Raw genomic sequence first — 25,955 nt, 5'->3', positions numbered from 1 at the left:
TGGCGAGAGGGAAGTGCTGGGTGGGTAAGGTGGCGTGAAATCGATGGTAAGATCACGAGCCAACAGGATGTAAGCGGGTGAGGCTGGTAACGCTGTGGATGCGGTCGAGCGCCGGATAGTGACTGATGGTGATGGTGTGGGATGAGGAAGAGAAGATGAGATGGGTGAAGAGAAGAAGGTGGAGGGAGAGGGTGTGGTCGAGTTTGAATGGTCACAGGTGGATGAGGCAGGTGATGTGAATGACGGGCAGGAGGGCGCGGCGCGGCGGGTGATGAGGCGTCGGCGGCAACGTCACGGAATCCGATGGATGCCAAATGGAATCCTGCCACTCCCGAAATCGGCAAAGACTCGTGTGAGGTTCGGCTTCACGGCCTTCTTGGCCTGCGCCGCGTGACCCTTCTCCGTCTCTATGATGCTCTCGGCGTCATAACACCGTCTAAACAGCATCAAGCAGACCTCATTTACATTACTGGTGGCTGCAGATAAACCTCCGCAATGCTGTGGCCATCCTCCGCGGATCTACAGTCGATATCAGGGCAATGACCTCGTTCTCTTGGCCAGCCGCTCCGCCGCACGTGAGTTGACAGCAGTGCTAAGAATCACTAAGAGTACACGTTGCTATGCATACCTTATGGAAATGGAGCAGCAGCCTCCTGCTGATACACCATGGCCACGCCAAACGCCGATCCCCTTCATCACCACAAGCATGCGCTCACGTATCCACCTCCATCTTCTCGCCCACTCCCGCCTCGCCATCCCCAATATCCTGAACAGTCACGTACTTGCTAATCTCCTCCTTGGTGATGATCTTCTCATTCAGCACCGCAGTCGTGCCCTTGGCGAACTTGTAATCCCTCATCTTCTGCTCCCGCACGTTGGGTGTGATGTAATTCCGCAACAGCTCCGTCTTCTCCGCCGTAATCACACACACGTCCACGTTGCTTCCTGAGCCCAAATCGTTCCAGATACCAGCCTGAATGGCATCCGAGCAAATCTTCACCGCCTCCTCCCGCGTGAGCTCGCCCTTCCACTGCGTCTCAAACACGCTCATCGCCGCCAGACTGCCAGACCCCATCGTCACGTACGGCAGCTTGTCGGTGCTTCCGTGTGCGTGGACGGTGAAGAGCTGGCTGCCGGTGGGATCCACGCCTGCTACTACCAGATACGCGCCAATGTGGCCTTGGTAGCGGAAGAGGTGTTGTTTGAGCATGGTCATGACCGTGACGACACGCGGTTTCCGGCCCGTCGACAGCGCGTGGAGTTCGAGGTTGGAGGAGATGAGGGCGGTGGTGAATTCGGTGTCTGCGGCTGTGCCAGCGCCGGCACACCAGATTTGAGGCGCGATGTAGTGCAGTTTCTCGCAGTTCTACCAAGCATCGTTAGTCGATGAATGAGCATCCCTCTCTCTGTCTCTACACACCTTGTCCGCTACTATGGGCCCACTCGTCGCTCGTGTGTCTGCGGCAATGACCACACCGCCATCGAAGAGGCAGCCAACGATGGTGGTACCGGTGGAGGTGGCTTTGGGTAGGGGAACGCCTTGGGCGTGGAGGGCGAGATTCCGGTTATGGTTGCTAAAGTCGAAGCCGGGCATTGTGACGGTGGAGTTTGGGAGATGAGGAGGGTGAAGGAGAAGTGGAGGATGAGAACACGGCGAAGGAGAGGCAGAGCAGCGGATGATGCAGCTTGGGTTGCCTGCAGCGCGGCGACACAAGGCTTGGTGGCCCGAGCTTCTCGAGAAAGTTTAAACTTTGGAACGCGGCGCGACAGGCACCACCTCCGCGTGAACTTGAGAGCTTCGTCCTGCACTTCTTTCCTTTCACAACCTCACACTCTCTCGATTCCTGGTTGCGCGGCAGCTGTTGTCCTTCATTTCCTGGTCAGACGCCACCACACAGAAGGAAAGCGAACGGAAGAGTTTCTCGATTGCAAACGCTGGGCTGTTGGAAAGTAAGTCCGGACATTCTTCGCATGAGCACAAACACACCGTCAGGATGAATTTTGGGAGCGGCGGAGGAGGGGCAGGAGGCGGTGGAAATGCGACGGCCGCGCCAGACTTACCCACAGTGGAAACGGAACAAATCGCATTTCAAGCTGTGTCCGGAGAGGATAAACTACGACTTCTACCATCCCCCTGGCCTGCAGATGCCCTGCCCGCCCCGACATCCTCACTCCTGAGCATCGCTTCGAAAAAAGGGCTAGTGGCGGCGGCGGGCCCAGACACTCTCGTGATTGCGAGTACAGACGCCATCCGACAGGGCTTGATCGGCGGGGCGGCAGATGGCAACAAGATCAAGTCGTATACCCCTCAAGCAGCCCTCCCGATCCCGCGAGTGTCGCAAGTCGCTTTTTCCAGCGACGAAAGCTGCCTGGTCATCACCGCTGAGCAAGGAGGTGGGCTGGCGGTCTATGATACAAACGCCCTCACAAACGGAGGCAAGGATGCAGCGTTCCAACTGGGCACCGAAGGACAGCGAGTGAGGCAACTCCTTCCGAACCCGAACCCATCATCCGACTTGTCAAGATGCTTTGGGGTTGTGACGGAGAATGGGCAGTTGCTCCTCGCGGATCTCAAAGAGCAGAAGTTGGCCACCACTTCCAACGGAAGCGCCATCTTCCACGAAAAGGTCACCTGCGCATGCTGGTCACGGCTGGGGAAACAAATTGTCGCCGGGCTTGCGGACGGAACGGCTGTACAAATCGACCAACAAGGTGTGGTGAAGGCGACGATCCCTGAACCACCACAACTCGCCAGCTGGAAGGATGATTCCGCGGTGGCTCACCCAGTCACCTCCGTCTTCTGGCTCGAGACGAACGACTTCCTCATCATCCACACCCCAATCAATCAGGCTGAGACGCTCGGCAATGACGACTCTATCTACCATCTTGCGCATCGCGACAAAGCAAGTGGCGGCTGGTCCTTCTCCAAATTCGAAGATCCCTGTCCGGCATTCGGGATGGAGCGGAAGCCGGCACAGCACTTCGTTCAGAGACTGAGGGAGTGGCTTGACCTTCATGACCTCCTCATCTTGTCCAGCACAGCGAGCGCCGATGTTGGCATTTTCGCCCGTTCCAAGACGCCCCTCAACTCCGAGCACCCAGTCGTTGATTCGTATACATATACGCAGCCGCCAGATGCTCGCCGCCCTGCGATGCCTGTCAGTGCGGATGGAGATACGAGCCCGATTGGAATGGCCATTGATCTCAGCGTGAAGGAGAAGGCCCCTCGTCCTATTCCAAATGAAGAGACGCTCGAAGAAAGCCCGGTGCCGTTACCTGCACTGTACGTCCTCAATAATGAAGGATTGTTGAGCATGTGGTACATTGTCTACAACGACTCTGTCCGGCAGGCTCAACCCTATGGAGATCTCATCGCGGCCGGTGGTCCACGGGCTTTAGGGGAGCAGAAACAAGCGCAACCAACGACACAAGCAACTTCTCCCGCGCCCCCTTCTTTTGGTGCGAGCACAACATCGGTATTTGGCCAAACTCAGAAACCTGCCGGCTCTACGTTCGGCAGTCCGAGTCAGCCCACATCTACATTCGGCAAGCCTTCATTCGGCCAGGCCAGCACCCCAGCGTTTGGCGGCACATCATTCCTCGGAAACAAGCCATCTCCCTGGGGTGCGACACAAGCTGGCTCGTCTCCCGCACCATTCTCGCAGCCTGCATTTGGATCGAGCACCTTTGGTCAACCAAGTGGTGTGAACAAGTCTTCGGTCTGGGGCTCGCCTCAACAGCAACAACAAGCCCCTTCTACCGGCTCTGTTTTCGGTGGCAATGCATCCCAAACGTCGCCCTTCATGAAGATTGGCAATCAAAACAGTACTTCAAGCTTCGGCGGGAGCAATACTCAATCACCCTTTGCCGCCGCTGCTAAGCCAGCTTCTGGATTTGGCGGCTTTGGGAAGGAGAATCAACCATCGCCATTCGCGGCCGCTGCATCGAAGCCTGGTCTCCCCAACCAGACCTCAGGATCAACCGTTTCCTTTGGCAACGGGACAAGTTTCGGCTCGGGAGGCACGAATTTCGGCGTCTCTAGCTTCCAGTCATCACTCACTCCCACGCCGCAACAAGCGCAGAGCAGGGAGGAGAGCATGGATGACGATGCAGAAAAGCCGGCCTCTCAAGCGCCGTCTACCGGAAGCGGGCTTTTCGGGATCGAGGGTTCGGGATTCAAGTTGGGAAGTACCTTCAAACCCGACGGCACGGCCAAAGACGACGGTCCAAAACCGAAGGACGCTGGCGCCGGTCTGTTTGGAAAGGGATTTGGCGATGCTCTGGGGCTAGGAGAGAAGCCTGCTGGAAGTGCAGAGGAGAAGAAAGGGGATGCGAGAGCTGGTAGCGAAGCAAGCTGGTTGGGCGGAAAGGGGACACCGATAATCAAAAAAGAGCCGGGTACCGAGAATGAGCCCCGACTGCAAGACATTCCAGCCGCTCCGCCGAAAGAAGCAGAGAAGGCGGCGCCTGTGGACGATGCTCCTCTTCCTCCCGATCCCACCACCTATACGGCGCCTGTGGACGATGCACCTCTACCGCCCGATCCGACCACCTGGAAGCCCAAGCCTGATGCTCTTCCACCCCCCATCCCCCCGGGTTTCGGCTCTGATTTCGTCAAGCCCGTCGCAAAGGATACGGCTCCTGCTGTCTCGTCTATATTTGCGAAGAAACAGGAACCAGAGAAGGAAGAGAATCAGCCACTTGCGGGTTCACCACCTGTTGATTTGGGTGGAGAAAAGTTCTCCGATGGGGCTCCTTCGGTGCCGGATGCTGAAGAGGCTGCTGGCCCGCCTGAAAGTGACGAGGATGAGGGCGAGTGGAGTGACGAGGATGGCGATGAAGAGGAAGACGAAGAAGAGGATGAAGAGGAAGACGAAGAGGATGAAGAGGACGAGGAAGAAAACGAAGAGGATGAAGATGAGGAGAACCACACGCCCAAAGTCTCTGATGCACGAGGCCTGTCGGCTTTCGAGGCAAGACTTACTCCTGCTAGTCCAAAGCGTGCAGAGCAACCAACACCGGATGGCAAAGAGTCGACCACGCCGGCGACAGACAAGCGCGATTCTTATACTCCAGCCGGTCTGCCCAAGGCGCCAGTTATGTTCCCGCCGCCGCAACGCGCGCAGGAATCCCCTCGCAGCCCAAGTCCACAGCGAAGTGCGACCAGCCCGGCAAGAAGCATGGGGTTCAAGTCTGGAGGCGCGCAGCAGACGTCATCACAAGGATCGTCGCTGTTTGGGAAGCCAAGTGGACAGCAATCCCTGGGCCAGCCTCCACAGCTACCACCGCCATCTCAGCCGCCTGCACTGCAAAGCTCAACTGGAACCGCGCCACCAGCTTCGCAGGCCCGACCCATCCCATCCCAACCTCAGCGGATCGCTGTGCCTCCGTCTCAGATTGCAAGACCGGAGAAGCCCACTCCTCCACCGCAGCCAGCAGAGCCTACACAAGGTGAGCTAGAGGACGAGGAAGATGCCAGAATCCAAGCCATCCTCGCGGCACCTGTGGAGCCAGTCACAGAAGTCCCTGCATTCCTCGCCCACCAAGACTACGTGGCTGATGGGCGAGAGAAGCAAGGCCTCGGCGGACAGATTGAGCGCGTATATCGAGACGTCAACTCCATGATCGACACTTTAGCACTGAACGCTCGTTCCCTACGAGCGTTCGTAATGGGAAACAGCGAACCTCATCATGGCGGAGAGAGAGGTCGCTTGGATTTGGAAGAGGAGGATGACTGGCTGCTTGGCGAAGCGGGAAGTCTGATTGGCATCATGGAAGGTATCGACGTCGAGCTGGAAGACGGGCGACTCGAGGACGTCAAAGGCGCGATCGAGAGCTTGATGGAGGAGGAGAAGGTCATCAATCGATTGCGTACGAGGACTCTGGAGGCGCGCAAGCAGATCGCCGCGCGCTCAGATCCAGCTCAGCTCGCTCAACAGCATGCCGCGCCGCTGCCCCCGGAAAGCCAGGCCCAACAGTCTGAGCTGAGACAGGGCGTTCAGCGCTTGCAGACACTCCTTGGCAAGGCGGAAGAACAGCTGAGCGTGCTACGAGCGGAGCTGGCATCCGTCCCGAAAGCGAATGGAAGAAGCAACGCACCGTCCGTCGAGGCAGTGATGAACACCATCCGCAGAATGACCGCCATGATCGAGGAAAAGAGTGTGGCCGTCGACGCCCTCGAAGCCCAAATTAAGCGCCTAGGCGGCCCGGCGGCGATCGGACTGTTGAAGCCGGGGTATGAAGACGACCTCGCGGCGACTATGGGCGCCACTCGCCTTTCGCACACCTCGCCTTCGGCCAATTTCAGGAGCAGCACGGTTTCGCTGCGTGGATCAAGGAACACGCCGCCGTCTTTGAGCAAGAAGTCGCTGTTTGACGTCTCTGATGCGGAAGTGGAGGCGTACAGGGTGAAGAGGGAGGGGCGGAGGAGGGTGATGGAGAGTTTGAGGGAGCAGCTTGAGGTGAGGGGCGCGAGGCTTGTGAAGGTTGGATTGTGATGAAGTGATGCTGGGGCTTGGAAAGGGGGCAACTTGAGACGCGCACCTGGAGATTCGTGGCTAGGCTTGATAGATAGTCGTATGCAATAGCGCAAATGGATTGCAATTGTTCAGAGTCGCTTGCGATTTGTCTGTCTATCCTTTCATGCGTTCGACAACATCGCCATACTTTGTCCCAATCAGGCAAGTCTGGACAATCCGACCTGACCTGACGCGCGCGCATACTTCAAGCCGCCCGGTCAGCTCATCCCGCCAAGACGTCACCTCCGCTAGCCTCCGTCTTCGTGAGCCAATGGTAGAACTTTGTACAAGACCTTCACTTCACATAGAGCGTTCCTCTATAAACATAGTGTAAGGCAACAGACCATGGCAGGGGCAAAGTCTTCAACACAAAAGCGCAAGCGAACGCGCAAAGCTCGAACGGATGGTATGTATCGTAGAGTCTCTGTCTTTGCCGGATAGGCATGCTCATTGCGCCTAGTCTCCTCCTCTTCATCATCATCTTCATCATCAGACAGCGACTCCGGTTCTTCCTCCCAAAAACCAACCATCAATCCGAGATCAAGCAAAAAGGCCCAACAAAGTCCACACCCCACAGCAGCAGTAGAAAACGAAGACAACACATCAACCCCCAGCGACCACTCCGCGCCTCCGACCCCAACAGAACAACTACAATCAGAAATATCCGCAGAAACCACGGCCCCAAAGAAACTAACAACAGACGAAGCCTTTGAAGATATCTACCTCAAGCAAGCCACGCGGGAATTCGCCAACGACTTGGACAAGTTGCGCTCGGCGGGGGATTTCAGCGAGCGCAGTGTGGAGCTTTTGATTGCGGGTTTGAGGCAGGGGAGGGGTTGTTTTAGTGTGGAGGAGAGGAGGCGGGTTGTTGGGGAGGGGGTGGGCGGGTAGATGGACTTATGGAGGTAAAGGTCGTGGTTCGAGGGGGAAGATGAGTGTTGTCATTGAGTAGAAGGTTATGTAGCGTGCATGATTACCTGAGCGAGAGCGCGCGCAGTCTCAGCAGAGTAGGCCATTGTTCTACTTCATCTTTCCCTCGAAAAGGGGTTTAATTCATTTCTTTCTACCAGATGCACCCTCACTTTTGCAATCCACTAGTAGTCCGTGAGCAATTCGTCGCTCGTTGGAAAACAGGAGTTGTACGAAAGCGGAAGTGAGAGTATGCATCCAGACTGATCCGGCATCTTCTGAAAGGAGTGAAGAAGATGTGATCAACGCGGTCCGTGTTCATCGAGCCAGGAGTAACATGCCGGTGGTCGATGCGCGAAAAGGAGGGATGATGTGGGTACGCTCATCCAGAGGCAGAGTCGTATAATCCCGATAATGTATCGATGAGATCTCGTTATGGCGGCAAGATCCAGCGAGAAGAGGAGAATGCGACTCATATGAGTAGTCCGTCGAGGAGGAAGGACTCATGCGCGTTGCAAGAGACGCCGCATGCAGAAGTATGTGATGTTCGTATTGTATGATGGAGTTGAGGGAGGAATTGGGCCCGTCGGAAATCTCGATTGAGATTGGGCAGCAGGTGACATCGAACTCTCGGGGGAGGTCGTGCCGCGGAAAGGAAATGATCCGAAGAGAGAAAGAACGGGGGACATATCGTCAATCGTACAGCAGGAAAACAGAAGAGCGTGCGGCGCGCCGGCCGGCGAGCTCACCCGCACACCCTTTGGAGAACGCCTGATACGCCTTGTATTCCAACATGCGCAAGCAAAGACCATTGTCAACCGTGCCACACTTACTAAGCGTGAGCGGCGGGAGGCGGTCCTTGTTGCTGCTGTTGTGGTGGACGCTGCTGCCACGGTCCACCCTGGCGCTGATTGCCCTGGAAGCCATTCGAATGTTGTGGTTGTTGTTGGTTGGGATCTCGGGGAGGTCCACGGAAGCCACCGCCACCTCGCCCGCCGCCGCGGCCGCCTCTGAATCCACCAGTACGATTCGCAGGATTCTGCAAGTCTTCTCCATTACCCTGCTGGCGACCTGGAGGCTGAGGAGGTCCCCGCTGAGGAGCAGTATTCACCGGACGAGGAATGTTCTCCGGCGCGTCATACACGTACAGCTTCTTGTCGATGGAGCTCGGGATTGGTTGAATCTCCGTGCCGAGTTCTTGCTCGATGCGGTAGAGGTTGAACCTGTCTTCCCAGTTGATCAGGTTGATAGCCAGACCAAGATGTCCAAATCGACCAGATCGACCAATACGATGGAGGTAGGTTTCCGCGTTCTTGGGGAAATCGAAGTTGATGACGACGTTGACGGCTTGGATGTCGATACCACGAGTGAGAAGATCGGAACACACCAAGTTGCGCATGGCACCATTGCGGAAGTCGTGGAAGACTCTGTTACGGTGCTGTTGCAGCATCTTGGCGTGTGAGTAGAAGCAGGAATATCCAAGCTCGGTGATCTTCTTCGCCAGCAACTCCACGCGGGTGGTGCTGTTGCAGAAGATGATGGACTGGTTGATCTGGAGGCGGCTGAAGAGAGTGTTGAGGCAGTGCACCTTCTGCTTCTCCTCAACGAAAGCGTAGTATTGGGTGATTCCGCGAAGCGTGAGCTCGTCCATGAGATTGATTTCGTGGGGATCGCGCATGTGCTTGTCCTTGAAAGACTTCACGACGATGGGGAATGTAGCGGAGAAGAGCATGACCTGTCGGTCTTTCGGATGGAATTGAAGGAGCTGTTCAATGGTGACGGTGAATTCGGGCGAGAGCAATTTGTCGGCCTCGTCCATAACAAAGGTCTGTGCAGCGGAAAGATCGGCGACACCCTTCGACGCCAAGTCAAGGATACGTCCAGGGGTACCAACAATGATGTGGACAGTCTCATTCAGGCGCATGATATCGTCCTTGAGTCCTGTGCCACCGGTGGTGACCATGACATTGATTCCAAGGTGTTTGCCAAGCGTCTTGCATACTTGCGACGTTTGGAGTGCGAGTTCTCGAGTGGGTACGAGCAGCAATGCTTGTGTCTTGTCGAGTTTCGGGTTGATTCTCTCAAGAGTGGGGATGACGAATGCGGCAGTCTTGCCCGTGCCGTTCTTCGCGCGGGCCAAAACGTCTCTTCCGGTAAGTGCGACGGGAATGGTTTCTTCTTGAATGGGTGACGGCTTCTCAAACCCCGCCTCGAAGATGCCCATGAGCAGCTCGCGTTTGAGGTAGAAGTCTTCAAATTCCAGGCCTTTGGTGGCGGTCACATCCTCTGTTTGTACTCGTCCATCTTTGGCTGGCTGCTTCAAGCCAGCCTTCCAATCATTGTTCGTTTGGTTATCTGTGAGGGAGGTAGCCTCGAGCTTGTTTGCAAGCTCGGAGGCCATTGTGTGGGAAAAGTGGCAAGGAACAGGTGTGCGCTGACCACTAACGAGGTGTGGAGCAGATGAAGGCGAGTGGATGCGGCTTTGTCACTGTTGTGTTTCGGTGTCTCCGCGGGGACGAGGTTGGTGGTGGGAGGCCTGTTGCGGCGAGTGCGCCAAAGTGGATACGAGTGGTACAGGCGGCTGCGCAGTGCGCTATGACGGTATCGAAGGGATGGGTGAAGACAGGCAGTAGGTTGAGCGGGTGTTGACAAGCGAGAGGGCGCAGACGGAGCTCGTTTGAACGGTGGAATGAGTCGGGTGTGGAGATCTCGCCTGCAGACTGCGGCGGAGAACGGCGCTTGGAGGTGAGGGAGAGCTCGGGGGTGTCTTCTGCGAGGATTCCAATGAGATTGCGTGCTGTTGTCAAGTGGTCTGGATTTACGGGAGGGGGTGGTTGTGAGGGTGGGTTGGGGTTGTGGTGGAGGAGTGGGATGTGTTTCGACGATGTGTGGGTCGGCGAAAAAGCCTAAAGATCGTCAGGCAGCAATCAGGCAGGAAGATCTGCCTGCTCCAACTACACCTCCTTTGCGCCCCCTCACTGCAGGTACAAAGGACTCGTATCTCTGCCAGCTCGGAAGACCTGTTCATCAACTTGCTCCTCGCCGCCATCTACTTCGGATCTGTCATCTGCATTGAACGCGCAAGGGACGCCAGGACGCGACGCGCGCCCAGTGCTGTGTAACGTTGTCGCATTACACCAGAGGGTAATCGACCCTCATCTTTCCTCCTCAACATACATCCTCCATGCAGTCGATTCTTTCGTCGCATCTCACCAGGCCACAGCTGATGTCTGTGGTCCTTCGTCCGGCTCGGCTTCGTTGCCCACTACATCTTCGACGACGACCAACGACTATGGACCGCAGTAACCCCAACTTCAGCCATTCCATTCTACGCAAGTCGTTCGTAAATGGCCGGGGCTACAGCTCAGCGCTCCCTGGTGCATCCACTCGCACTATGATGTGGACCATCATCGGCCTCAATGCAGCTGTGTTCGGTGCATGGCAATATGCCATTGCTCGAAAAGACCGCAAACTATTCCAGAAGCTCTCCCAAAACTTCACCGTCAGCGCACAAAATATCAGAGACGGCCGCTACTGGACTCTCGTCACCAGCGCCTTCTCTCATCAAGGCCTTGGTCATTTCGCATTCAACATGTTCACTTTCAACGCGTTTACCAGCATCATGGCCTTTGCAGGTGTCGGCCCCGTAGCCCTTGGCTTTATCGTTCTTGGAAGCGGACTCGCAGGATCTGCCGCATGGCTCTATCATCTACACAGCCCTGGCTCAGATCGGATCAATAGATACGCCTCTGCGCTCGGAGCCAGTGGCGCAGTGATGGGTGCGGGAGCCGTGGCTACTTGTCTCATGCCATTCGCCCCGATGCAGATGATGTTCATCCCTATCAACATTCCTCTTTGGGTCCTGACGCTTGCGTATGCTGGACTCGATGCATACTACCTCAATGCTAGTACTGGAGTCGGGCACTCGGCGCATCTCGGTGGAGCCATCTTCGGAGCACTGTTCTATGCAGCCTATCTCAGGCGACTTGGTGGTGTCGTTCAGTTGCTCAAGAGAGGTTCTAGGAGGTGGTAGTGCTAGCCACTTCGGCGACGATTTACGAAAAGATGACGAATTATCCGCTGTTCTGGGTTCGCTTTACTGGACCGCTTCGCTCTGATGATGGCCCAACGGGGCAGTCTATGTGAAGGTTCCTTGCCGAACTGAGGCTGGGCTCACCATTTTCTTCACTTCTCTGGTTAGCGTTGTCATGTGATCCGGCACGTGCTCCGTTCCTATTCCATCTTACCTTTACCACTTTCACCCAACCTCATTGACACCATCCCCTTGCTCGACATTCGGCAAGCCTCCCTTTTCTTCCATTGCTGAGGCTCGAGACAATTCCATCCAGCACAACGACGAAAGCCGGTCACCCCATCCCACAAGTACGCAAAATGGCAACAGCAGTGGCCAGCCCATCCGTGGGCTTTCTTGGCCTGCCAGCGGAAACCAGGAACCACATCTATCGTCTCGTCCTTCCAGCCAAGGCCACCCTTACAATCGCATCCGGCGGCACATACGCACCCGGAATGCCAGATGATGCTAAGACTTTCCTTAACCTGATGCGCGTCAGTCGTCAGGTGCGCGCAGAATGTGGCCCAATGCTCTCCGCTCGTCTTCGCCACGAGGTCTATTGCGCACAACATCTCGAGATCTGGCTTGATTCGAATCAGGGGATGGGATATCACGTTCGAGACTGGGTCTTTCACTTCGAGAGGCCCTGGGAGTTGCGCCGCGCGCTCCACGCCCTTCAGCCAGCCGCGAGTTCTCTGCAGAGTATCACCATCGTATGCTGGGCGGCGAGCAGGCGATATTCCAGAGAACTGGCAGAGAGCTTCATGCCGCTTTTACGCGCGATCCAACGGGCAGATATGGGTTCTACAAAAGCACGGTCGCTTATGAATGTGATTCGTATATCACCAAGGACTATCGACGAGAAGCTGATGACTAAAAGGGTCGCTGCTGAGTTCAAAGCTGAGCTTAAGAAGTTGCTTGCCGAAGGGAGACTGTGATCACCTCAGTTCAATGGGGAGAAGGCCAGGACATTCTGCGGGTGCTTGAACCTCACTTACCGGGCTGTCCTCATTTCACTTGCTCATTTCACCTCTGTCATTGACATGTGATGAGTGGCTCGTGCTTCGACTTCCATCAACCCTTTCAACACCCTGTATAACTACTTCCTCCTCCCCAGCAAAAGTCTCGTCACAAACAACGACCTGTCCGCCGACAACATCACTTCACCGACATCAATCTCCTCACCAGCCTACCTCTAACGGCACCTCACCAACCTATCTCCGACATCGTTTCCACGACTGCCTCCCCATTCAGCAGCAGTCTCACTCCTCTGACCTTTCCATTGACAGTGTGGTACCATCGACTGCGCCTGCTTCGAGCTCAATACGGCCAACGCACGTACACAAAATGGCAACCTCAGAGCCCTCCACAGCCGTCGGATTCTTCGACCTACCACCCGAGATCAGGAACATGGTCTACCATCTTGCACTGCCAGAGGAGAAGCTCGTGGGCCTCCCTCGCTATAAGTTCTATGATCCACTCGAGCGGCCGAAAGGTGCTGCGAAGCCATTTCTCAGCCTCCGCAGAGTCAACCGCCAGTTCCGCGATGAGATCACCCCAATGCTCTACGACCACCTTGCCTTCGAATTCTACGATGCCAGAAATTTCAAGAGGTGGATCAACTATCCTTGGGGTCTAAAGCAGCATGTCAAAAATATCACTTTTGATATCTATGCGCTGGCACAGATCCGCAGTGTCCTTCACGAATTCAAAACGACTGCTATCTCGCTACAAACTATCACCTTTGTCATGCATACGTGGAACCACGAAGCCATCAGGCCTTTCACCGTGTATGCGGCCGCTTTCGTGCCGTTTCTCCGGGCTGTGCGCAAAGCAGACAAGACTGGATTAAGCAACCAAGCGTTGGTAGACTTGATCGCCATCCAGCCGCTACGCCAGTCTGGGAGCTACACTCCACTCCCCAAATTCGATGAAGAGGCTGAGAAGACGTTTCGAAAGTATGAAGCCGATGTCAAGGCGGAGATGATAAGATTGTTGGGTTGAACATTGACTTCGACTATCTCCGAGGAGCGAAGAAGGCATTCACGACGGCTGCGATCGGGCAACAAGATCTTCTAAGAGAGCACGTGGCTTGTTCACTCAGCGACGGCCTCATCTTGGTCGGCTTCACCATCGGCTCCATCGCCCTTCCCCCAACACTACCGGTCCCATCATCACTTCCTCCAACGTCACCCTCCCCTCACAGTTTCCTCCAACATGGCCTCCGTCGGTTTCCTGCGACAACACCCCCAAACTTTCCCCAAACTTTCACCCAACATCAACATCACTCACCGGTTCAACCATTTTCACGAAGCGCACCATCATCATCGACCCTCCAACTTCCCTCCAACATCAACACCACGCCGTCCTTCAACCATTTCCTCCAAGGTCACCATCATCAAGTACACTCACTTTCACCCAGTACTATCACCACACACGTACACAGTATGGCAGCTCCAAAGCCTTCTGCACCTTTCCAGCTTCTGGATCTACCCCCGGAGATCAGACACACCATCTACGACTTCGTGATGCCACTTGACAAGGAAACTATGATAGAGTACCCCGACTGGGGCTCGCCATGGAATTTGAACCGCGGCTTGCAGACGATCCGCAGTCTCATCAAAGTCAACCGTCAGATCTACACCGAAGCCAGCTCGTTACTCTACGGCCAGCTTGAGTTCGTATTCGGCCGACTCTGCTGCTTCAAACTCTGGATGAGCAACATTCGGGAGGCAAAGCACCGGGTCAAAGAGGTCAGCTTTGCGGGCCAGGGACTAGTACAGATCCGCAGCGTCCTCCACGAACTCAAGTCCATTCCCGCCACTCTACGAACTGTTACCTTTCTTGTGAGACGCCGATTCTAGGAGCACAGAAGCGCCACAGTCTTTGCGACCGCTCTCCTGCCCTTTCTACGCGCTGCGCGCAAAGCGGACACGCAAGCATCCAGAATGCGATCGGTGACAGACCTGATCTCCTTGCGGCCATCACACTATGACTCGAAGCGCCCTGAAAGCTGTGCGTTGCTCCGCCAGTACGAAGCTGATGTCAAAGCTGAGATGACGAGGCTGCTGGGTTGAGCAGCGATGAGGCTCACATGGCCGGCAATCGGCAGTAAGGGCTGAGGGTGGAACAGAACGTGGGACGATAGGACGACGGCATAACAGCGGCGGCAATTCACAGGTTTCCACAGGACAGTATGTACAACAAGCACCACTCTATCATTACTCAATCAGGACCACCTCCCCAATCAATCCACATCATCCTCCGCCGCCTGCCCTCCATTCGCAGCCCCAGCAGCAGCAGATTTGCTCGGGTAGAAGTCCAACTTGCCCTTCGGCCCCAAAACCCCACTTCTATCATACAACGACTTTGCGCGGATGTAAGGGTCTAACCGCCAGTAGTTCTCCGCCAGCCGTTCTGCCAATCGTCCTCTGCCCTCCCCTGCATCCTCCGAGTGCGCCCACGATAACGTCTCGGCTTCATACGACTTGACCAACTCCGTCCGCTCCGCCTGAATCTTATCCCTTGCCGCCGTCTCGCCCATAATCGCATTCTCCCCCTCCACCGGCTCCGGGAACTCATACGTATAACTCTCCTCCCCGCCCAGCTCCTTCATAATCTGGCTGCGCGGAATCCACTCCTCCAAATCCTTGACGCTGTCGGCGAAGTGGATCTTCGAGGCGACGACGGGGTCCAGCCAGCCCTTGATGATTTTCCAGATGCCGTGGAAGATCCAGGGCGCTTTGTAGACGAGCACCGAGCCGAGGCTCTCCGGGTAGTTTGCTTCGAAACATTTGATCATGAATTTCACGGGCGTGTAGTCCATGTTTGCCATGCTGAAGTCGGTCATGTCGAAGACGATTGTCTGTGGGTGTTAGCTTGGTGCTGGAGAGGAGGGATGGAGTCAACTTACTGCAGTGTCGACTGGCGGCCGCAACATCATGCGCGTAGTCTCTATCGTGTAGACGGTGAATCTTTCCAGACTCTTCTCCGTCTGCTGGCCAGGTCGATGTAAGCGCACACGACAATAACAGCACGGTCGCCCTTCTTTGTCCGTGCCGTGCAAGAAGCTCTTGCCCATGCGCAATTGCGAGAGGAAGTCCTCGCCGTCCTTTTTGCTACCCGAACTGGAATCCTTGGAGTTTTTCAGAGCGCCTTCTTCTCCATTCTTCATGATGTCCTCGTCCACCTTCATCTCAGACAAGCGCCAATGCAAGGTAGAAATCATCATCACAATCGCAGCGTGTACGTCCCACTTACGCGCTCGGAGGAAACGGAGCAAGAGGGCATCGGGGTGATCGTGCTTGCTCATAGACCAGAAAGCCTCGCGCAGGGTTTCGGGAGAATCGGTCGCCAGGGCTTGCTGGAACTCCTTCGTCTGACCATGCTTATCGTTGTCCGCGCTGTCGCCAGCACTCGCCGAGTCGCTGTCGCCGTCCTTGTCCTTCTTCCTAAACATGGAAAGCCGGCTCTTCTTCTTTTTCTTATCTGGTGTCGACGAGTCGGCAGGGTTCGGCGTGCCGTTGTCGTGGGTTTCGTGGATGACGCCGAAGATCTCCAGCGTCGCGATCCACATCTCTTTCAGCTTTGTTTCTTGCTCTGCTGTGAGCGTGCCCGGCCGGCCGGGCGGCATGTCCGGAGCCATGGTAAGAGGGAAGAGCGAGGCGTCCGAAGCGACTCGGATTTTCTCTTCGGACGGTTCGGGAGATGCGTCGTTGCTTGAGGATTTTGTGACGATATATGCAACGCCTGTGGCTAATGTGACAGCTAGGAGGAGAGTGACGGGGTCGAAGGCGGCGCGCTGAGGCTGAGAGAGATATGCGGCTGTCGACGGACACTTTACGTAGGACCGGCCACTGCTGAGATTCGTCTGAGAATGCGCTCTGTAGGAGTTGAACGGAGAACAACGGGAGGTTCGGAATCCGCGGAGTAGGGTAGTGTATCGAGTTGTATGGAGCGCGCGAGAGCTGGCAAGCATTTAAATAAGGGGTAGTCTTGGTGGCCGGAAAAGGATGGAAAGTGTCGTCTGGATGCCCACGTGCCCTGCCTGCATCTACTACATCACCAAGCGGCGCCGGGGGCGGAAGGATGAGGCGATGTGAGGTGATTGTGGAGGAAATGCACGGGAATTTCCAAGCCCGCGATGACGCCGAAATGGCGGGGGCCGAGGCGTGTTGACGCCAAACCCGATTGGGACGTTCAATTGGGAACGCGTCTTTCTGCTCGTCCTTCAGTCGCATTGACCACGGACTCCCAGCAGCTTCAACGGACACAACACCGCCATGGCCACCTCCACAACCCCGGCGCATCAGCCGCCATCCTCTGGACATCAGCGATCCGACTCACGAACACGAATCCCCTCGCGACCCACCACTCCCCTCCGACCTCCGTCTCGAACAAGTCTACGCGCTTCTCAAACCACACCCAGCGGCAGCACATCAATCTCCAATACCGACGCCCCCCTCGCAAGCCTCGAGCCTATGTTTGCGGAGCTGAGCGACAGCATGGCGGACTTGGAGGCCAACTTCATGCATCTGCAACTCCTTAACGAAAGTCTGGGTCGCTTCAACGAGAACTTTGGCGCCTTTCTCTACGGCATGAATATGAGTGCTTTCTGTGTGGATTTTCCAGAGGTATGATTGCAGCTTTATGCTATCTCGCGCACTTATCGCTAAAGCTATTCCGCATAGGCTCCCATACCGCAGTCCTTTGCGCGGCACAAAGATACTCCTTCTCAACTCCAAGATTCTCCGTTCCGGGAGCGCACAACTGTAGAGCAAGATGCGACCTTTCTCACCACCGATACTTCTTTTGTGGAGAACCCACCGACAAGCAGCAAACCCTCCAGCAAATATTCTGCGCCGCCTTCTGCCAGAGGCTCGAGACAGACGATGGGGTCGGGAAGAGGTTCGGGGACGCGAGGTACTGGAGGTTCGGGCATCGCTCGAGGTACGAGCTCAAGAGGCGGTGCTGCGGGTTCGACGAGGGGGAGTAGTGGTATTGGAAGGGGTGTGGCGAGGGGTCGTGGTGGAGTAAGATGATGTGATAATAACGACTCGAAGTCGAAGCAAGCATTCGCAATGAAGCTCGGCGACAGTCTATCATCTGGTTATCGTCAGCACGGCATCCCTGACGCACTCGCAGCAACTCGGTCTCGGGTTTGTAGCACCATGCATCCGCTTACCGGTTCATGTTGAACAGATCTTGGCTGTGCTGCTTTATACAGTCTGCGATCGATAATATGTGCATGCTGCCCATGCTGTGGAGGCTGAGTGAGCGAAGCATATTCTCAATGATCTTCGTCGGATGATCGGAGAAACATCCACTATCATAGTCGACATGGAAAAACGCTTCCGCTGAAAAGCCACCATCCCAGCCGACCTCGAATTCCAGCAAAGTCACCCGATAGTGTGGCGCCGGCTTTGTGAAAGTCAGGCTGGTAGTCTCTAAGGGCTTTGCAAACGGGTCGAATCCTTTGCCGCATGCGTGACCAGGTCGGTGAAAATTGTACACAAACACGTAGGCTTGGATTCTCGCCAAATTTTGAGCAGAGATCTGTTTCAAAGCACGGCGGAGCCCCGGCCTGCCCTGCTCGTCGAATGCTTCCGCTCTCTTGTTCGGCCGCAGCGATTTTTGATGGATCAGGTCTATACGGAAGGTGTTCTCGTGGTAGAAGATGCCAATCGTCTCTCTGTGTATCGCTTTGCATGTCCGTAAGAGGCCGAGCGCGAGATCTTGATACACTGTTGGATCAGATGCCAGGGGAAAGGGGATTGGGCTGACTGGGGGGAAATGAGAATCTTCCGCTCTGAATGATTCCTCGTCACTCTGAGTCCTTGTATAACGGTCAGAGAAGGTGGCGTTTGTTGTGTTCATGATTTCTTCATCGCCATCGTTCCTCGTATAACGACAGTGCTCGAAGTCTTCGGAGCCTGGGATGGGACCGCGGTCTGTGAGGGACAGAGCCAGCCGGTAAATGCGATTTCGGACTTCACCGGGGAGATCTGAGAAGCCCGTCTTCGTGTGATCGGCTTTGATGATGACGGAGCGTTCCATGCCCGGCACCGGTTGGTCCATCTTGTTCTTGAGCCGCGTCTGTCGCTTCTTCGACTTTCTGCTCGGTGTAGTCGACTGTGAAGCTGCCATTTTGGATGATGCTTGTTTGTTGGCGCGGCCAGCCGAGCGCAGTGAGTAACGCGCAGTCGCCATGTCGTTGGTTTGGCGGTCCAAGCCGAGCGCAGCTTCTGATGTAGTAGGGACACACAGCAAAAGGCAAGTCCCAGCCTGCGAGAGGCAGGAGATTCGTGGGCGCTTTCACTTTTGATCTGCTTGGTGCCGTGCGGATCGCAAGGCAAACAGGTGAAGCTGAAGTGATGAGAAGGCTGTGACACCAGCCTTATTTCGAGGTCGGGCGGTTTGCGTCCCGGGACTTTTTGGACTGCAGCTCCCGCGGACACATGCACCTCACATGCAACGATGCAGTGCAAGGTCTCTCAGTGCAGCAGCAAAACGAGCAGACAGTTCAAAGGCCGTGCTCTGGCAGTGACGGACGACACTACTCCATGATGGTCTATTCAGTATGTAATACACATTTGCTGACCTTGCAATCCTGTTCGGTCTTCCGCCGCGACGACATGCGTGTACAACCAGAGTCCAACGTCATCCCTGGAAATGCTGTAACCCTGCACCGGTCTCTGAGAATCGCCTTGACGAATCGAAGACACCCCTTTGGCCGCGCCATCTGTCAGAGCGCTAGGTCTTACAACGACATACGCCTCGCTAGGCAAGTGTTTTCCGAGCAGAGCCTCCATCTCGCGCTTGTCGTCGTACACTCCGGTAAGTAGCCATCGATACAACGGGGTCAGTGCGATAGGATAGTCTCGCGGCCCAGTATGCGAAACCCCGTTTGCGGATATCACTACGATGAGCGGTGTTTCTTTGGAGGTGTCAGGACCGACAGCTTCTAGTAGACTGCTTGTCGCGTGGCTGCAGATGGGCTCCGATAGAGTCAAGGGACGGAAGAGAGACAGTTGAGGCATAGGAATTCCGCCTAAAAGCTGCATGAGTTTTGATGCAGGACCGAGCAATCCATCGTCGACCTACCAATCCCACTGATGATTGTATCAACGCCTTTGGCGTCATTGCTCAACACCTCACGAACTTTCGCCATGTCCTTGACGTCTCCAATAACGATTTTCAACCGTTCCTCGATGGCGTTCTGCGACACCCCACGGTCTTGCAATTGCTGTATCAGTTTCTCCCGTGACCTGACTAATGCCGTGGCGCAATGACCGTGTTGGAGGGTGAGGGCTAGGCATGCATTGGCACACCCGCCCGTGGCACCAAGGAAGGCAACTGTTCGAGTAGACATAATCAACAGACAGGAAAAGGCTGAGGCAAGTGATGTTGATACCGAGGTCCGCAATCGCGCATTCAATTTCGTCTCTCTATGTCTTGTTCAACAACAATCAACACTTTGATCATCGGACGAAACATCTGTCCGAATCGGACAAGACATCTGCCCGTGGAAGTAACTCATGCTATAAAGTTGCAATTGAAGCCAAGGTTTCCTTGCGAGTTAAAGAATGGTGGCTCGGTACACGAGGGTGATTGGGTGCGGTAGTGAGCTTTCCAAGCTTTGGAAGGCGTCATGATAACGTTGCCTGCCAGTGAACATGGTTGCCTTCTGTCATGCAAGGCAATGATCGTCGACGAATGCACCCATCCCTGCGACTCCAAAGCTTGACTATCGAGTCTTTCTCCTCGCAAAGCGGTTGGAATCAGACCTGTTGCACGCATCGAGTGCATCCAGTCGTCCTTCCTGGGCTTACGTAAGCACTTGTGGCCTCCATGTTGTAGACCGCAACATCCAACGTTCATCATCGCCACAACAGCCATGAAACTGTCCATCTATCTCGCCGCAGCTCTGTGTGGTCTATCAAGCTCAGCAGATAACGGACAAGCACCGCTCGTCTACGAGCAGTCGGGCTCGAACATCAAGAATGTGGCGATTATCGGTATTGGTGTATCTCCTCCGGCAGCTTTAAGACTCGACTAACACGTACTACAGGTGCTGGAGCTGGAGGCGCCTCATCCGCCTATCACTTGGCCAAATTCGCCGCTTCGGCTGGGAGACCAGTGAACATCACCGTCTTCGAGAGGAACTCTTATATCGGCGGACGAAGCACTACCGTTGACGCGTATGACGACCCAAACTACCCGGTGGAGCTTGGAGCAAGTATCTTTGTCGAAACTAATCACATTCTCTTCAATGCGACCAAGGAGTTTAATCTATCAACAAACGCCTTCATCACCCAGTCAGATATCCCCGGCGCCGGTCTAGCTGTTTGGAATGGCGAGGAGTTTGTCATTACTCAAAGCGGTGGAAGTGGGTGGTGGGATATCGCAAAACTCTTCTGGAGGTATGGTCTTGGTCCGATGAAGACCATGCGTCTAGTCAAGGAGGTTGTCGGCAAGTTCCTCGAGATGTACGACGAGCCGGCTTTTCCTTTTCAATCTCTCACCCAAGTGGGTCAGGATGTTGGCCTTCTCGCAGTAACAGCTGCAACTGGCACGCAGTATCTGGAAGAGAATGGCATCACCGGTGATTTCGGGCAGGAGATTGTGCAAGCAAGCACAAGAGTCAACTATGCCCAGAATCTGGACTACATCCATGGTCTGGAGGCAATGGTGTCCATGGCAGCTGAGAATGCGCAAGCCGTAACGGGAGGCAATTGGCAGATCTTCGCCAGCATGATCCAGGCATCGCAAGCTACTGCCTTGCTTGAGACGTCAGTCATTGCAATCGAGAAGACTAAACATGGTCGCTATCAGCTTCGATTCAGCGATGCCGGGACGGAATCATCGGCAGATCCTGGGTCTCAAACTTTCGACGACGTGGTACTCGCAACTCCATACCAATACTCTAACATCAGCCTCCCCGAAGAGCTCACAGCGCCGGATACGATCCCGTATGTCCAGCTGCACGTGACGCTCTTCACCTCACCTCACCTCCTCTCACCGAGCTTCTTTGGGCAGAAACCAGACAACCCAGCGCCGCGTGTAGTCCTAACCACACTGCCGAAACGTGAGGAGCCAGCGAGCGGATCAGAGGGAGTCGGAAGCCCTGGCTTTTTCAGCATCTCCCTGCTTCGACAAGTCACCAACCCCAAAAGCAGTCGCCCGGAGTATCTGTACAAGATCTTCTCCGCCGCTCCGCCAAACTCGACGTTCCTGCACAATCTGCTCGGCGTGGAGCATGAGGACGGCGACGAGATTGAGGAGTCAAAGAATCGCCCTATCACCTGGTGCTACCGTAAGGTGTGGAACAGCTATCCATACGAATTCCCTCGCGTAACGTTCGAACGGATAGAGCTGGGCAAGAACCTTTGGTATACGGGAGCGATGGACAGCTTCATCAGTACGATGGAAACGAACGCATTGATGGGCAAGAACGTTGCCAGGCTCATCGTTGATAGATGGCTTGACGACGACCACGGAACAGCTGGCCAGACTTAACATACCGGCCGAGACCGAATCTAGGTAATGAATGCGTTCCTAATACGAGTCATGATACAATCCGATGCAGAGTCGATCGTCGCGATCTCTATGAACCGTCAAAAGCCACAACGCCCACGTCTCCACCAGGCACTCGCTTGGAGTTCCTAGAAAGGCGATTGCAGCGAACCTCAGCTTACCAAAGCCTCCGTTTCCTGCTCAGGTAATCGGCCGACCATCCGTTTCCGTCCACGTTTATCCACCGTGCATAAGTACGGCAAATATGCAGTGAGACGGCAGCCGAAGAGGGCACGGCGTCTACTCCGAGGACGATCGGTAGATGATGCAGGCGCGCTGCAGGGTGTGCTGTCAGGGAGGGAGGGCATACAGACTCGGAAATGTCTTGGGTCCGGAGTCGGGGACTGCGCCCGAAAGTCCGCGTCCGGACCACAGTTTTACTCATACCGTGGGTGATATGAGTTCATCATGCGAGGTAGGGCTTTTAGGGCGCGCAGGGCTGATGGTGCCCAGCAGCCCATCCACTTGGCGCACATGGGTTGCGGCTGAGTGACGTTGTTTCTTGCTCACTCGGACGTAAGATTGAATAACAAAAACAAATGATATGATCTAATCAGATGTGGTTGGTTTTGCCGAGGTGGGGCGGCGGTGATCTCACGACGGGAGAGACTGGTTTCGTCGCAGTGCCGTGTGTACCTCCAATACACGGGCGCGAGTTGGGATGCGCTCTTGGCAGCTGGGAAAAGTGGCGGTCTACGTGCAAGCGAGAAACGAGGATGAAGCTGGGCGAGAGTGATGAGAGGGTGCGGCAACATTGCGCGAGACGGAGTCGGGAACGGAGATAAAATCAAAGTCAGGATGATGCGAGAGGGAGAGGTCGAGAGAAGGTTCGGTTAGAGCTGCTTGGCGGTGAATCACCAAATATGTCGCCGCAAACTCTAACCAGCGACCGGGCGGAAATGGGCGCGAGGATCGTCCGACCGTCTGCCGAATGCCGCAAGTGCCTTTTGGCGACAGTGATGATGGATGGCGATGGTCGAGGCGGAAGGGCCGCGGATGCAGCCTGGGCTCTCCATCGCCGGGATTGCGCTCATCGAGGGACAGCATCTCGCTCCAGACGGATGACAGCCGCTGCCTCGCCATCATCCGGCCGGCGGCGCAGGCAGTCAGCATTTGGCAAACGCCGTTTTCGTCAGATCGCCGTTGCCGCCAAGCAGCAGCAGCTGATTATTAGGGCGTGGGCCCCAACTCATATCGGCGCAAGACCCGCCGCACGGAGCGCGCGCCGAATCGTTTTCATCCGAAGCCATCCGGGCGCCGAGTCACTGGCCCGCCGCGCGCCGTCTGACTGGCCATCTCGCTCCCGCAACATCCATTTCGTCACCTTCGCCTGCTGACATATGCGGCTCGCGAGTGGTGGGCCCCGTCGCTGATGTCGAGGTAGGCAACATGCGATGGATCGAGTGCGGCTGGAGGATGGAAGGCCGATGCATATCTTCATTGCTTCGCGCCCTCTCCGTCCTTGCTTACCTTGACCTTCCCATCTCCTTCCGGTCTCCCAATTCCCCTCTCATATCTCTCCTCTTGGTCGTCTCGTCGTGCGAGGCGCGTTTTAAACTTCCCAAAGTCAACGCCTCCGTCAGATCCGCGCGTCTGACTAAACGAGCTCCTGCCGTATTACCTTTCTGCCCGCTCCGAGTCGGGTTGTCCTTCGACCTACACGCCTATTCACGACTAACAGCCTGTCCAAGGCCTTGACGGTCCTTGGCAGTCGTCTACTCTTGCTCGAAACCAAGAGCTCAGACAAATGCAGCGATCGCGTGGCTTTGCCATCGCCGCCGCTGCAGCGCTCCTCCTTGGGGCGCTGCCGATCGCGCTCGCCCATGAACATGGCGACGCCATGGACATGGAAATGGCCGGCGAGATGACAAACGCCCTCAACGCGACGAATACCACCGCCCCGGCTGCTCAGTCTGGTTTCGAATGGCAGGCCAGCTACGTTCGCTGGCACCCGCACGCGGGCTGGTTATATGCTCATGGCACAATCATGACCATTGCATGGGCAGTTGTGATGCCGCTTGCGATCATGCTCAGTGCCGCTCGGTCACGATACCACCTCCCAGCACAGTTGCTGTTCCACATCGTAAACGGCGTCGGCGTCTTCACCGGCTTCGTGTACAACCATGCCACTCCCGACTTGTACGAGTGTAACTCTCATCACCCCATCGGCTGGGTCGTGACGGCGTTTACGATCGCATGGACCATCATGTCGTTGTTCGTCGGGTACAGCGAGCACAGGAGCAAGGGAAGCGCGACAGCAGCAGGGGTCAATATGGGCGTTTACGATCGCTTCCGACGCTACCGCGACAGCGTCTCCACCATGTCAACGCGAGGCTCCGGCTCAACATCGCTGACAGGATCTCGACCGCACAGCCAAGACTCGAGGGAGTACCAGCGCGCCGACTCCATTCCCCTCGCCGACCCCGACTCATTTGTCGACCACCACGATTCTCGGGAGGAGAAGTACGGTCTGTTGGGCGACAACAAGGTCGATCGATTCGTTTCTCGCAGCGTGCATCGCTTCTCTTCCGCCCGCGCATCGCGCGTGGTGCGCTTCTGCCAGATTGTGACGGAGAAGCTGCTCCTCCTGCTGGGCTTCCTGGGTTTCACCACGGGCATTGTCGTGTACACCGGCCTCTTCACAGACAAGGAAATCTTTTCTGGTTTGGCGCATTGGATCAAGGGCGCCATCTTCTTCTGGTATGGCCTTTTGACTCTCGGCCGATGGATGGGCGCGTTCACCGAATTCGGCTGGGCGTGGAACATCCGACCCAATCACCCCACAGTGTCACGGTGGAAGTCGCGAGTGCCATCCGCGGAGTTTGTCGAGTCGTTTGTCATCTGGCTGTACGGCGCGAGCAATGTATTTCTCGAACATCTCGGCGGCTGGGGCGAAGGGTGGTCAGCGCAAGATTTCGAACACATCAGTATCACCCTGCTGTTTTTTGGCGGCGGGCTGATGGGCATGGCGGTCGAGTCGTCGGTGTTGCGCGAGTGCATGAACACGACGGTGGAATTGCAAAAGAGCAGTGAGGTCGCGGTGGCGGAATCGCAAGCAGGGTCATCCCGGTTCATGAACGACGCTAGCGCCGCGGACGAGGAGCCGCATGAGCTGTGGGCGCATCCCAAGACGTACCGCGTCCCTCTCAACCCCATGCCGGGCCTCGTCATTTTGCTGCTCGGCCTCATGATGTCGGCGCATCACCAGGAAAGTCACGTGAGTACAATGCTTGTAAGTCGCACCCAATCAAACCCTAACCCACCTTCAACACCCTCTAACCACTCCACCTCAACAGCACTCCCAATGGGGCTCCCTCTTCGTCGGCTTCGCCATGGCCCGCGCCGCAACCTACATCACCCTCTGCATCAAGCCGCCGACGTCGCACTTCGCCGCGCGCCCGCCCAGCGAGCTCGTCGCCTCCTTCTGCCTCATAGCCGGCGGCATCATGTTCATGATCAGCGCGCACGACGTCGTGACCGGCATCGAGGCCAACGGCTTCGATGCGATGGCCGTCTTCACCGTCACGATGGGCCTGACGGGCCTCATTATGGCGTGGGAGGTGCTGCTGTATGCCGTCAAGGGCTGGGCGGTGCGCAAGGAGCGCGCGGCTGCCGGTGCTGAGGCTTCGTCTTGAAGTCGGGCGAGGTTGCGTCCCTGCCCTCCTCTTGGTTCTTAGTCACGATGGTCCTTTCGCAGAGGACACGCTCGCAATGGACATTCATGAATTTTCTTGACGATCACTTGGGCTGATAGACGCACGGATCTGGCGCCGTCCTGGCGAGGCTGCTTTTCGCGTTATACCCCCTCTGCTTTTAATAGCAAAAAATTCGTAATTCATAGAAACGATAAAATAATACTGTCACACGAGCTGGAATCCGTC

General features: G+C 55.9%; 14 protein-coding genes across 14 annotated transcripts; 9 read left to right on the top strand and 5 right to left on the bottom strand.

Annotated features, from left to right (window-relative positions):
- Positions 1-394: 394 nt before the first annotated feature.
- On the bottom strand, positions 395-1,735 carry BDY17DRAFT_299853 (proteasome core particle subunit beta 2). The gene is made up of 2 exons (XM_033733966.1): positions 1,421-1,735; positions 395-1,366 (listed from the first exon to the last, which is right to left on the bottom strand). Exons 1-2 carry the CDS (start codon positions 1,592-1,594, stop codon positions 713-715), a joined length of 828 nt encoding a protein of 275 aa, XP_033588443.1. The 5' UTR covers positions 1,595-1,735; the 3' UTR covers positions 395-712.
- BDY17DRAFT_299852 (uncharacterized protein) lies at positions 1,726-6,660 on the top strand. The gene has a single exon (XM_033733965.1). It carries the CDS (start codon positions 1,995-1,997, stop codon positions 6,495-6,497), a length of 4,503 nt encoding a protein of 1,500 aa, XP_033588442.1. The 5' UTR covers positions 1,726-1,994; the 3' UTR covers positions 6,498-6,660.
- Positions 6,661-6,921: 261 nt separating this feature from the next.
- On the top strand, positions 6,922-7,409 carry BDY17DRAFT_311505 (uncharacterized protein; the record flags this gene model as incomplete). Its single annotated transcript, XM_033735538.1, has 2 exons — positions 6,922-6,924; positions 6,960-7,409. 2 exons carry the CDS (start codon positions 6,922-6,924, stop codon positions 7,407-7,409), a joined length of 453 nt encoding a protein of 150 aa, XP_033588441.1.
- Positions 7,410-8,259: 850 nt separating this feature from the next.
- Positions 8,260-9,828, bottom strand: BDY17DRAFT_317566 (P-loop containing nucleoside triphosphate hydrolase protein; the record flags this gene model as incomplete). Its single annotated transcript, XM_033736113.1, has 1 exon — positions 8,260-9,828. One exon carries the CDS (start codon positions 9,826-9,828, stop codon positions 8,260-8,262), a length of 1,569 nt encoding a protein of 522 aa, XP_033588440.1.
- An 891-nt stretch (positions 9,829-10,719) lies between these two features.
- On the top strand, positions 10,720-11,460 carry BDY17DRAFT_325379 (uncharacterized protein; the record flags this gene model as incomplete). Its single annotated transcript, XM_033737350.1, has 1 exon — positions 10,720-11,460. One exon carries the CDS (start codon positions 10,720-10,722, stop codon positions 11,458-11,460), a length of 741 nt encoding a protein of 246 aa, XP_033588439.1.
- A 180-nt stretch (positions 11,461-11,640) lies between these two features.
- Positions 11,641-12,642, top strand: BDY17DRAFT_173008 (uncharacterized protein). The gene has a single exon (XM_033729831.1). It carries the CDS (start codon positions 11,820-11,822, stop codon positions 12,435-12,437), a length of 618 nt encoding a protein of 205 aa, XP_033588438.1. The 5' UTR covers positions 11,641-11,819; the 3' UTR covers positions 12,438-12,642.
- A 204-nt stretch (positions 12,643-12,846) lies between these two features.
- Positions 12,847-13,503, top strand: BDY17DRAFT_325378 (uncharacterized protein; the record flags this gene model as incomplete). The annotated part of the gene is made up of 1 exon (XM_033737349.1): positions 12,847-13,503. The coding sequence occupies one exon, from the start codon at positions 12,847-12,849 to the stop codon at positions 13,501-13,503; it is 657 nt and encodes a 218-aa protein (XP_033588437.1).
- A 443-nt stretch (positions 13,504-13,946) lies between these two features.
- On the top strand, positions 13,947-14,363 carry BDY17DRAFT_325377 (uncharacterized protein; the record flags this gene model as incomplete). The annotated part of the gene is made up of 1 exon (XM_033737348.1): positions 13,947-14,363. One exon carries the CDS (start codon positions 13,947-13,949, stop codon positions 14,361-14,363), a length of 417 nt encoding a protein of 138 aa, XP_033588436.1.
- Positions 14,364-14,746: 383 nt separating this feature from the next.
- On the bottom strand, positions 14,747-16,144 carry BDY17DRAFT_317565 (CRAL-TRIO domain-containing protein; the record flags this gene model as incomplete). Its single annotated transcript, XM_033736112.1, has 2 exons — positions 14,747-15,364; positions 15,413-16,144. 2 exons carry the CDS (start codon positions 16,142-16,144, stop codon positions 14,747-14,749), a joined length of 1,350 nt encoding a protein of 449 aa, XP_033588435.1.
- A 637-nt stretch (positions 16,145-16,781) lies between these two features.
- Positions 16,782-17,540, top strand: BDY17DRAFT_311500 (DASH complex subunit Dam1-domain-containing protein; the record flags this gene model as incomplete). Its single annotated transcript, XM_033735537.1, has 2 exons — positions 16,782-17,132; positions 17,190-17,540. The coding sequence occupies 2 exons, from the start codon at positions 16,782-16,784 to the stop codon at positions 17,538-17,540; spliced, it is 702 nt and encodes a 233-aa protein (XP_033588434.1).
- A 139-nt stretch (positions 17,541-17,679) lies between these two features.
- Positions 17,680-18,708, bottom strand: BDY17DRAFT_311499 (uncharacterized protein; the record flags this gene model as incomplete). The annotated part of the gene is made up of 1 exon (XM_033735536.1): positions 17,680-18,708. One exon carries the CDS (start codon positions 18,706-18,708, stop codon positions 17,680-17,682), a length of 1,029 nt encoding a protein of 342 aa, XP_033588433.1.
- Positions 18,709-19,011: 303 nt separating this feature from the next.
- BDY17DRAFT_299844 (uncharacterized protein) lies at positions 19,012-20,064 on the bottom strand. The gene is made up of 3 exons (XM_033733964.1): positions 19,913-20,064; positions 19,603-19,854; positions 19,012-19,549 (listed from the first exon to the last, which is right to left on the bottom strand). The coding sequence occupies exons 2-3, from the start codon at positions 19,667-19,669 to the stop codon at positions 19,074-19,076; spliced, it is 543 nt and encodes a 180-aa protein (XP_033588432.1). The 5' UTR covers positions 19,670-19,854; positions 19,913-20,064; the 3' UTR covers positions 19,012-19,073.
- A 178-nt stretch (positions 20,065-20,242) lies between these two features.
- BDY17DRAFT_172961 (Prenylcysteine lyase-domain-containing protein) lies at positions 20,243-22,119 on the top strand. Its single transcript, XM_033729829.1, has 3 exons — positions 20,243-20,516; positions 20,570-21,919; positions 21,978-22,119. Exons 1-3 carry the CDS (start codon positions 20,396-20,398, stop codon positions 22,043-22,045), a joined length of 1,539 nt encoding a protein of 512 aa, XP_033588431.1. The 5' UTR covers positions 20,243-20,395; the 3' UTR covers positions 22,046-22,119.
- A 1,316-nt stretch (positions 22,120-23,435) lies between these two features.
- Positions 23,436-25,943, top strand: BDY17DRAFT_299841 (uncharacterized protein). The gene is made up of 2 exons (XM_033733963.1): positions 23,436-25,306; positions 25,371-25,943. The coding sequence occupies exons 1-2, from the start codon at positions 23,822-23,824 to the stop codon at positions 25,707-25,709; spliced, it is 1,824 nt and encodes a 607-aa protein (XP_033588430.1). The 5' UTR covers positions 23,436-23,821; the 3' UTR covers positions 25,710-25,943.
- The last annotated feature ends 12 nt before the right edge of the window (positions 25,944-25,955 follow it).

Source organism: Neohortaea acidophila (assembly GCF_010093505.1).
Source record: "Neohortaea acidophila strain CBS 113389 unplaced genomic scaffold BDY17scaffold_7, whole genome shotgun sequence".
Classification (NCBI taxonomy): Eukaryota; Fungi; Ascomycota; class Dothideomycetes; order Mycosphaerellales; family Teratosphaeriaceae; genus Neohortaea; species Neohortaea acidophila.
The sequence above is the reverse complement of the archived record's forward strand: the minus strand, read 5'-3'. Positions and strand labels throughout refer to the sequence as shown.